The sequence below is a fragment of the Vitis vinifera genome, chromosome 17 (genome assembly GCF_030704535.1).
Source record: "Vitis vinifera cultivar Pinot Noir 40024 chromosome 17, ASM3070453v1".
Taxonomy (NCBI): Eukaryota; Viridiplantae; Streptophyta; class Magnoliopsida; order Vitales; family Vitaceae; genus Vitis; species Vitis vinifera.
In genome coordinates, this window is record NC_081821.1 from 18,272,507 (window position 1) to 18,283,666 (window position 11,160).

Sequence of the window (11,160 nt, forward strand, 5' to 3'; positions counted from 1 at the left end):
GGGAGAGTGAAAGTTAAGGCTCTCTTTTGTTCCTAGATGGTGGAAGACAAAGTGATCGAAACCCTAATCCTTAAGGAGATGTATTTATAGGGTTCTTAACTAGGCTTAAGTGACTTGAGCCTACACTTAATCTAATCGAAATTGGATCCTGATTGTTTAATTAACCTCATAAGGTCATGTAATTACATTCAATTAGTCCAATCTAGAAATGTCGTTCACCAACCCATATGCAACTTTACATAATTGCCAAAATGCCCTTATACACATTAGTGAACCAAGAGTTGATCCAACTCTTAAAACCGTGCCAACAAGGTATATGAGCTTGAGCAGAGACCATTGGGACCATAGAACAATATTAGCTCCCTCAAAATCTAATTATAAAGTTGATTCAACATCCCACCACAAAGTAGTAACTACATTCCAGTATCCAATATAAATTATAGCGAGACATAAAGAGCTTAGGTTCATGACCTATTATCCATTGCATTTAGTTTTCCCATGAATTGACATTCGTAGTCTAATAAGAAAAAAAAAAACTATTAACTTTTTAAGATTATCTTTGTTATCTTTGAGTTATAAATTCTTTTATTGTGTGATCAATTGACATATCTTAATGCACAAAGAGTTTATTTTAAGTTTCACTTAAGGAACTACTTTGGTCATAATTTACATGAACACACCTCCTTAGAATCACTCAAGAGGACGTTTTGTCTTAATCTCATGAGATATCATAACACATCTATTAAGAATACCTATGCCACCAACTTCTATCAACAATAACCCAATTCATAGGGAATATATGATCAACACTTTAGAATTTTATTTATACATCAAAGTCATTAGTAACTTGGGTACAAGCTTAATATTCTCTAAAACTTTAAAGATAACATAATGAATCAGCTTGATGAAGTCATGACTATTTAATAACCTTATATCATGACTCATCATATGTCCTATCCAATATGTAACTATACACAATAATGTACTCACTATTGAAAACCTATTTTAATGATCAAGACCAATCATCTCTCAAATTAAGAAGTAGTGTAATATGTAACTATACATTTACCATAAGAAACTCATCTTGATGACCAAGATCAATCATTTCTCCAATTAAAAAATGGTGTATTAAAGTCATAAATGGGTTACTTAGGCCCGCGTACTAGTTGTGAACATGTCATCCACTTGCAAAGAATCTATGACTTTGATCTTTTATGCAACTTTTAATATATTCAAATAAAGTACAATGCAAGAGATGTAGACCAAAATACTCTCAAAGTATAATACATGGAAATAGAGTAGACAAAAGTAAACTGAAACTTTATTAATAAATAATAAAATTCAAAATTTTATTTTATCATGTAATGATTTTAAAGACTCTATCCTAACATCTTACACTACAAATATGAAAATATTGACATAATTTTTTGAAGATATGTTTGTACATGTGCAAGAATTTATTAAGCATTTGATTACAATCTATGATTCATATTACTTTTAAAAAAAATGTGTGAGAGCTAAATTCAAACACAAGTGAAAGCATAAGAAGGACTTTTTCCTAAAAAGAAGTATAAAGATTAAATTAAAAGACGATTGAAATCACAGGATGTTTTTAATAATTTACCCGAATATAAAACATTCCAATGACGCAGCAAGAACTGAGAAGGACCATCTAAATCAAAACTATGGGTGCCTTATGGAGGGTGTTGTGGGAGCATTAGCTAAGTTCCAAAATTCTTGGCAATTTACTAGTGTTGAATGGAGACACGCGGCCACAACTTCACCATTTTAAGGGTTTATGAGGACGTCACCTTTACAATTTACTCTCCAAAGTGGGGTGGTGGCGGCTCCACTCAACGGCGCCCTTTGCCTTCTCTTTTTCTATAAATTTCCATGTCTTTGTTTATCAAATGAATGGAAATCTCACAAGGCTATAGCCTACAAACTCATTGCTTTGATGCCACTCCAAGCTATTCCCCTCTAAGCTTAATTTGTGGCCTCCCCTCTTCTTGTCATCACACCCATGGCCCCATTCTTGTTTGTATATATATATTCTAATATTGCTTCTGATATTCCCTCATTATGGTGATTGTCTTGTTACGTAGAGTCAATGTTTGTGGATGAGGGGCCACATGTACCTACCCCATTTCCTCCATTATTGAGAAAACATCCCACGTTTTGTTTGACTTGTTGAATTTAGAGATTAAGCTTAATATAGATTCAAGGGTAAATTACAAAAATTATGTATATATTTTTTCTTAATTTACTTCATAAATCTGTTTTTCTTAATTTAGTTGATAATCTTCTTTTTTAGCAATTTTTTTTAAATAATGCTCAAATCAAATAACCCTTTGCACAAAGAATTTTCATTAAAATTATATTTTAAAAAATTCATGTGACAACGTTTATGTGTCTAAATTAGATGAGTTTTTTTTTTTTTTTTGTCTATTTTTGAAGTAAACAATAAGGGTAATTTGATTTATAAATGTAATTACGGTTAATATTGTTTCAAAAATTAGATATGTAGTTGCTAACAAATAATAGGTGAAATTAAATTTTTACAAATTAAGAAAGATTGTAATCATTACACATATGAAAACAAATATTTGTTATATATCTAACTTAATTTTAGATTAATTGAGATTTAGAGGTTGTTTATTTTTTTAGCTTTTTGCTGAAAGCAATTTGCTTTCAAACTTTAGATTATTTGTTTTTCTATTTTTTTCATAACTTATCATAAATTTTTTGTTGAATAAAAAAAAATCAAAATATTTTATTTTTTCTAAATGGAAAAAGTAACATGTTAATTTTTTTTTACTTTTTAATGCTTGATATATATCAAATATTACAAAAACAAACAAATACTACCTTAATATAATATCAAAGCTATCTTGCTAGGGACTAAAAGTCTATTTATGTGCGCTTGTGTGTGATTTTGAGAGAGGTTAGAAGTGTTTCATATTATTTAGAAGTGTCTTCTTAAAAAAACTATATATTTGACAAAGTTTTAGAAATTTAGATAAGACAATTATTTTGTAGGTATTTCTTTCAAAAATCTTTTTTTTTTTTAAATTATAAACATTATTTTCTTTATATCAAGATATTAATATTCGGAAAGTAACAAGGAATATATATTATTTAATCTTCGTACAAAAGAGAAAAAAATGGTGGTATTTGTTTTTTGGTTAAATATAAAAAGTTAAAATATTTTGATTTTTTCTTTTCAGCTTAAAGTAAAAAAGTTCACTTTAATTATATTTGATTTTTTTCATTCAACTTAAAATAAACAAATTCACTTTAATTATATTGATTGATATTAATAAATTACTTTTAATGAAAAGCTAAAAAACATACACCACCTTAAACTTCCAATGTTTGAGTGTTATTAATTATAACATTTAGAAAGCTAGTATATTCGATCCATTTGTTATGTTAAATTCCTATAAAGTAGTCAAACCTTTAGGAAAAAAGACATTTCAAATGCTTATCATAATTCAGTGTATTTGGTGGTTGAGAGAGGAGACAATCTAGTAGTTTGAATAATGTGGAGGATATATTAAAATAAATAAATAAATAAATAAATACTAGACTCCAATAAAAATATATGATTTTCAAAGTTGGTAGAATTGCTCATAGCCGTTTGAATCTAAACCAATTCAATTCAACTTTCTCATGTCATCAAACTCATAGAGACTTCAGCTCTATACACACCAACTCTAAACATATTTCTATAGGTTATTTTATTAATTTGTCTTCAACCTCTGCAATTTATTTTTATTTTTTAATACTATATATGTATAGTATAGAGACATGTTTGATTGATTGGAAAATGGTTCATATTTTTAAATACTAGAATTCATGAATAAGTATTAATAAACTCGAGAATAGATAAATAAATAAGGTTCTGTTTGGTTTCACAAAAAAATAAAAAATTGTGACATGTTTGGTTGATGGATACGTTCCCTTTTTCTGTTGGATTCTAATAGAATAATTTTTAGCCTTTTATTTTTTTTCTTTATATTAAATTGTCACTTTTTATTAAAATAAGTTATTAGTAAATTATATTAACAATAAATCCATTAAGAAATATACTAAGTATTAAATTGTGAGTATTGTATCATGTTATACACATGTTTGAGAGCAATAATATCATCTTAAATCTAAAATAGATCACTCAAATAATGATTTTGGTTTATATCTAGCGCTAGAAAATACAAAAGAAAATTTATTTTATTATATTTGATTATTCTATGAAAAATATTAAAGAAAATCAAATATAATTAAAATTAGTTATAACATAAACCTAAAAAAATCAAATATAATTAAAATTAATTATAACATAAGCCTTTTCAGAATAGGGCAATGAAAAACAACGAAAGGAACAACAAGGGGCCCATAGTGGGATGGTTAACTGGTCCCTTGAGGTTTGGACCGGGGTTCGAGCCCGTGGCCAGGAAATTTGGAGAGAGCAGTGATGAGTAACATGCGCTAAACTGTGATGGCTGGGTCCCATCACCATCGTCAGATCTTTCGGACGAGAACTTGCGCATCTGAGCTCTCTTGATATTTTTTTTGTCAAATAAAAATAAAAAATATATTTTGAATATTTATTAAAAAAATATTTTCCTGTATCATAATATAAACAAATCTAGAAGAAAAAAATTATTTGGAAAGTTGACTTATTATCTATATTTGGATGAGTACGAAGAGTGATTTTTTCACTTAAGGTGATCCCCTCTTTTTTTTTATTGGGATAATAATAAATCAATTTAAATAACACCAGATATTATTATTGGTTAATTATACATATATAGTATAGTCAAACCTCTGCAATTTAAATAACACCAGATTTTTTTTTATTTTAAAAAATATAAAATAATAAATGTATTTAAATAACACCAGATATTATTATTGGTTAATTATTTATTTTAAAGTTAAACATGTTATATCATTTAATTCACACGTACAGAAAGCCCCTAGACTGGGCCTAGTAACTGGATTGGGCCCATATGCAGAATACGGCCCACAAGGGTAGTGCCTTTAAAAGTTAAAAGTTAAAAGATGCGTAATATGATTTGGGTAGGGTTGGATTTAGGTCAACTTGAGAATTGAATAAAATTGATATTCTTTAATTAAATCAAAACATTGATTCAGTTAAAAATATGCAAAATATGTTTTAATTTTTTTAAAAAGAAAAACATATTTTAACTTATCTTTAGTACATATTTGGAGGTAATGTTGAATGCCGTTTCTAATTTCTATAGAAACCACATTTTGAAAATGTGTTTTCAAACTAATTTAAAAAAAAAAAAAAAGTATTTTGAATAATAATTTCATAAGATGCCTATAATCTACAATTGGTTTGGTTAAAGGATTAGTTTAATCCAAAATTCACTTCAATTACTTGATTTTTTTAATTAATCCAATAAAACTTTTTTTTTTTTTTTTTCAAATCCTCACAAAATATACTCCAATTTATGAAACTTGATACTGGACTAGTCAACAAAATTTTGAAGTTAGAAACACTTAAAAAGGAAGATGAGGATGATAAAAATAAACAAATGGTTTGGAAAGCTTATTAGTCAATTATAAGGTTGATTTTTAATAATAGTAAAACAAATGAATAACATTAACCAATAAAAACTTTTGAGAAAAATATGATCCTAATGGATTCTCTTTTGTAAGTACCAATTTAATTTTTATTAATACAATTTTACCATTAATAAGTTTGGAAAGAGATGCATTTTGTTACCAAGTATTTAAGGTATGTTTAGGTTATTACAAATGGTTACGGAGAGAAAAAATGGTAAATAATAAATTTTAATTTTTTATTTATAAATACTAAAGAAAATGTCCTTGGTATTTTATTTATAAATTTAATTCTTTTTTCATCATTTTTTTATTGATAACTAAATAAGAGAAAAAATTTATAAACTTTTCTTTTTTTTCCACTTTGATTTCTTTGCTTGGTATGGTTAGTACTTACAAATTTTGCTGTAAAATGGAAAAAAATAAAAATAAAAAGAAAATAAGAGGTACAATAGAAAAAGAAATAAAAATTAGTAAAAAAATAGATTTAAATAATAAATTAATATTAGATACTTTTTGAAACTTATTTTTTCTTAAAAAATATTTTGATTTTTAACTTAATTTTAATTATATTTGATTTTTTTCTACATTTTCAAAATAAATCAATATAAGAAAATCATTTCAGTTATTTTTTAGTATTATTTTTTGTCTCTTTCCTTTGCGACTTTCTTCAAACCAGACATTCGGAAACCAAATATAGTCTTGCAAAATCACCTTTTCATGCTTTTCTTCTTCTTTATATATACATAGAAGAAAAAGGCAAAACATAGAATAGAGCTTATCACTATCATGAAGATCAAAATAACAATCATGCATGAGCATGAGGCAATATCAATTGTATTTCAAAAAAATTTCGCGAGGCCATATATTTCCTTTTCATATTAGCCAGAGAGTCAGAATGCAATTCAAAAAAAAAAGCAAAACGATCAACTGCTTCAAGATTTCACCGATTATCAATTGATCATCAACCCAACCCAAGTATGTATGAGTCATGCTATCAGTGAGAGATCTTTGTACTAATTGAACTCATCAATGAGATAAAGATCAGAAAACATTACCAGGACAGCAGCCAGAGCTAGACAGCACCACACCCAGCCTCCAATGCGCACTCCTACACTGCAATGTGCTTCAGCACCCGGACTCTTGGCTGGTGCTGCTCCCATGGCGGCAGGCGGCGGCGGCGACGACTTGTCCCCTTTACCTGGCGGAGGAGCCCGTTCCCTTCTGGTAGGTTCGGAGGCTGCACTTTCTTCGGCTGGTGGGAATGCTGGAGCTGCAGAAGGGAGATCGAGGACTTGGACCATAAGTCTGAGTCCCCTAGTGCAGTGTCCGCGGCGGCCGCAGATGAAGAACCTGGTGCCAGCGTTGGTCAGCGGCACCACTGTCTCGCCGTCGCGGTGGGTGGCGAGTGGGTTGATGGTGCGACACCTGGCGAAGTCCAACTGGTTCACCTCCAGGACGTCGTGGTTCGGTGTGTAGCTGAACACTGCCACGATTGTCAGACAAAGGACATCGTTACGATTCGGTTACTTGAAATCTGAGTACTTCAACCAATTAAAAAACAATTACTATCGTTTGGTTGCTGAGAAAATGGAAGTGGGTGGGAAAAGAAAATTATTTTCTTGAGATTTAGTTGGTGGAAAAATTGGAAGATTATCTGAACTAAAAGTCGCATAACGCAACCCATTTATCCTAAACAAAAAGTGGAACATCGAATATGATCTCTGCCATTTTCTCCTTTTCTATATTTTCTCAGAAACTAAACAAGACCTAGCAGATTCAGCGATGAGTAATTTACGGTCAGATCTTTCTTATTTGTTCAGCAAACGAAATGAACAGCTACAGTAATAAGTCTCCAGTCTCACAATATGGTCTAGGTTCTTCATTTCATTGAGATTTTCCTTCAAAATTCTGATGTGATTCAGCAATTTGAAAGAATTGATTCTCGGATTTCACATCATACGACAGTGAGAGCAAAAAAAAAAAAAAAAAAATGAACAAATAAAATCAAGCAAAAAGATCAAAAGCATGCTTCAACCGTGGCTAAGAAAGAGAAAGCTCCATATGAAGAAAACAATTGAGGCTTCAGATCCACGGACACGAACCTAGATTGTCGCCGGTGTAAAACGTCGAAGAACGAGACCAGACTTGCAGGTTGGACGCCAAATCCCAACCGTTTGGTCCTCCAACCGTGTGGTTCCTTGCAGAGACGCAACGGAAGAAGATCGATGCAATCACGATCACCATGATCACCTTGACTGCCCAAACAGGACGCGGTCCTTCCATTTTCCTTCAGATCGTTGGTCTTAGAAACTACACAAACCTACAAAGATTAAAATAATAATAATAATAATGGATGTTTCGTACTATTTGAAACCAAAAATTTCCACGAATTTTTTGCCACAAACAAGAACCATACGGTCAATAGAGTTTCATTTCCATGAATTTTTATGCATTTTAGCTATTTTTGTAATTATTCCAAAGAAAATGCATGAAAATCAACACTAAAATGTATGATTCATACTGCAATAGACCAAAATTTTCCACGAAGATTTTCTAAGAAAGCAAACCTCCCAAAACAATGTCAAACAGAACGTGCAAAACAAACGAGAACTGTAGAGTCATTGGAATTAAGTTTCTATTAATCTCTATATGTGTTTCGGATGTTTTTCCGATTATTTCAAACAGGAGGCATGAAAATGAAAGGATGCAGTACCTGAAAAAGTAAAACGCTGAGAAGAACGAAGCAGAAGAAGAGAGATCGGAGAACTGGACAATGGAACACACAACAGTGAAAATCAACAAAACAAGTGATGAAAAATACTACATTCAATGAAAATTCCACATGAAGTCTCTAAGAAAACAGAAAGGAACCGTATGGCAAAATAGAGTTGAATTTCTATTGATTCATATGCACTTCGAATGCTCTTCTCATTATTTCAAAGAAAATGCATGAAAATCGAAGATGAAGTACCTGGAACAACACACACCAGAAAATCAACAAAAAGATGGATGATCCGCAATATCTCAATCCAAAAATTCCAACAAATATTTTCTCTGACAAACAAGGAGTTTGATTAATTTCCATCAATTCATCGGCATTTTGAATGTTGTTATGATTATTTCAAAGAAAATGCACAAAAACCAAAGCAGTATCTGAAATGCAAAGAGCTAAATTCATAGAAAAACGAAGAAGGAGAGTGATTAAGATGCTAAACAAACCAACGGAATCAACAAAACAATGAAGAAGAGCTCGAGAAACAAAGGCAAATGTACGATCACATAAAATTTGATACCGGTGAATTCAAATGCGTTAATCATTGGATGAAAATGAAGGAAAATAAAAAGCAAAAAACAAAATCAAAGCAGTACCTGAAAATGCTAAGCGCCAAACGCAGAGCAAATGAAGAAGAAGAGTGATCTGAGACTAGTGCGCACACAGCGTACCTTAGCTCCCCTTCGCGCCTTTTGTTATATAGCTCTCACTCACTCACGTTGCTCGTACTGCGTTGTGGAGATTTATTACCTTGCCAGATCCCACGCTCCGTCGGAGCGTTTCCAGCACGTAGCCATCTTATGCGTTGGAGCCATGCGCCCATTTGATTAATCGACGGTACTTATTACTATGATTATATTTTGATTAATGCAAATGACTGTACTCACGCCATTTGATAAATTATAAAACTAACTCCTAGACTTTCAATTACACCTTACTATGATCTTTCTTTTTTTTTTTTTTTTCGTTTTTAATAATGAACAAATAGAGCCTCAAATTTTCATAAAAGTGTCTCACTTATCTTATAACTTTGTTTATTTTGCTAAATACACTTATTTTTGTAAAGAGCAATATAAAAAATGTAGAGGATAAAATAAAATGGAGCAAAGACAATTCATCTACGATGTGGCGACACATGAACACCGGGTGTTTTTTATAAGCTTACAAAAATAAACTTGAAAACTTTTCATTTAATACTCATCTCTAAGATAAGATAAGTAATAATGCATTTGACAGTGATTTTATAAAGTTTAATATTTTTTATATTTAAAAGATAAAAATTTTCATGTATTAAAAAAATTATAAGCATTTCCTAGACCATTGCCAAATGCACCCTAAGAGTGCAGTTGATAGCTATTATGAATAACATTTTTAACACTTATACTATGTTTGGTTCCCAGAAAATTTGAGGAAAAATATTAGGGAAAGAAAATAGAAAGGAAAAGTGGAAAGAAAGAAAAAATAAAGAAAAATAAAAAATAGATTTAAAATTAATAAATTATTTTTATATATTTCTTCAAACTCATTTCACTTAATTTCCTCCATTATATAAGGATTAAATAATTTTAAAATGTATAAATTTTTAACTAATTTTAATTATATTTAATTTTCTTTAAAAAAAATTATAGTAAAACTAAACATGAGAAAACTATTTCCTTTGTATTTTTTTTCTTTCCTTGGTACTTTCCAAAAACCAAACATAACATTAAAATTTTTTTAACTTCCATGTATTAGAAAAGTTAAAAATACTTCTTAAAACCACAGTCAAACATACTTTAAATGGTAATGTACTAATTATATTGATTATCTTTACAGCAATGTGATCTCACATTCATTGCATTTACAACATTCTTATCACATTCATTGCATTTACAACATTCTTATTTGGATATTCATCATAATGAAAGTAATATATCTCATTACAATCGTGCTAGAAAAACCTATAAAAGTAACTTAATGAAAGAAAAAGAGTACAATATTCTCGTAATGACTACCATTATAAGAAAGTTAAGGCTTGTTTGGTCATGTGATTTATAAACAATTTTTTTAAATAAAAAACTATTTTTAAAAATTCATAGCACTGCTTAATTGTTGTTCTCTAGAAATAGTTTTTAAAAACAAATGAAATGGAGAACAATTTTCAAATAACAAGTAAAAGTTGTTTTCACCAATTTTTAAAAGCAAAAGGAAAACATAAAGAGATTTTTTTTTTTAAAAAAAAGAAACCCATAAGAACAAATAAAATTGAATATGATATCATTTTCTTTCTCTCTTCATGATCTGATATTGATACTGAAATTCTTCAAATATGATATTCCTTTAAATTAAATGTGTTTTTCTGAATTTCTTTTAATTTTTCTAAAATTTTTCATTAAAAAAATAAATTCCAAATAAGACTATACTTGATACATATATTATATATACACTACTAGGCAAACAAACTCCAAATTGAGCTAGACTTGATGTATACGATTCATTGATAAGTAGAGTAACTTTTAAAAATAATTTAAAACTCAATCAGTGAACCAATTAATACTAGAAATTTATGGATAACAATTGGTTAAAAACAACGCTATTGTTTCTCTTCTACTTAAAATCATTATTTTTCCAATTTTGTTCTAGGCAAATAAACTTCAAATTACACAACTTAATGCTTTCAATCCAATAAGTCTAGTAATTTTTAAAAATAACATAAAAATCAAATAGTAAACCAATTAACACTAGACATTTATGGACAAACTTAATCCTTTTCTTATATTTTTCACTAGAAAAATGAACTCTAAATTAAACAAGAT

The 11,160-nt window shown here is 29.4% G+C and overlaps 1 protein-coding gene and 1 non-coding gene across 7 annotated transcripts; one reads left to right on the forward strand and one right to left on the reverse strand.

The window, feature by feature from the left end:
- The first annotated feature begins 4,466 nt into the window (after positions 1-4,466).
- On the forward strand, positions 4,467-4,558 carry LOC132253035 (small nucleolar RNA snoR114). Its single transcript, XR_009464815.1, has one exon. It is a non-coding gene; the product is annotated as a small nucleolar RNA snoR114 (small nucleolar RNA).
- Positions 4,559-6,385: 1,827 nt separating this feature from the next.
- Positions 6,386-9,141, reverse strand: LOC100259914 (uclacyanin 1). 6 transcript variants are annotated; one of them, XM_019226438.2, is made up of 5 exons: positions 8,962-9,141; positions 8,564-8,646; positions 8,306-8,358; positions 7,695-7,912; positions 6,386-7,075 (listed from the first exon to the last, which is right to left on the reverse strand). In XM_019226438.2, exons 4-5 carry the CDS (start codon positions 7,873-7,875, stop codon positions 6,606-6,608), a joined length of 651 nt encoding a protein of 216 aa, XP_019081983.1. In that variant the 5' UTR covers positions 7,876-7,912; positions 8,306-8,358; positions 8,564-8,646; positions 8,962-9,141; the 3' UTR covers positions 6,386-6,605. The 6 variants fall into 6 exon arrangements, with proteins under 6 accessions (XP_019081983.1, XP_019081981.1, XP_019081980.1 ...); XM_019226436.2 differs by having other exon boundaries at positions 7,695-7,902; positions 8,962-9,140; XM_019226435.2 differs by lacking the exon at positions 8,564-8,646.
- Positions 9,142-11,160: the final 2,019 nt, after the last annotated feature.

What these genes read in the sequence shown, in the direction of transcription:
- LOC100259914 (XM_019226437.2), bottom strand. Translation starts at nt 7,875, where the DNA reads ATGGAAGGACCGCGTCCTGTTTGGGCAGTCAAGGTGATCATGGTGATC. An exon ending in TTACACCGGCGACAATCTAG is followed by an intron (nt 7,076 to 7,694) that starts GTTCGTGTCCGT and finishes CAATCGTGGCAG; the next exon opens with TGTTCAGCTACACACCGAAC.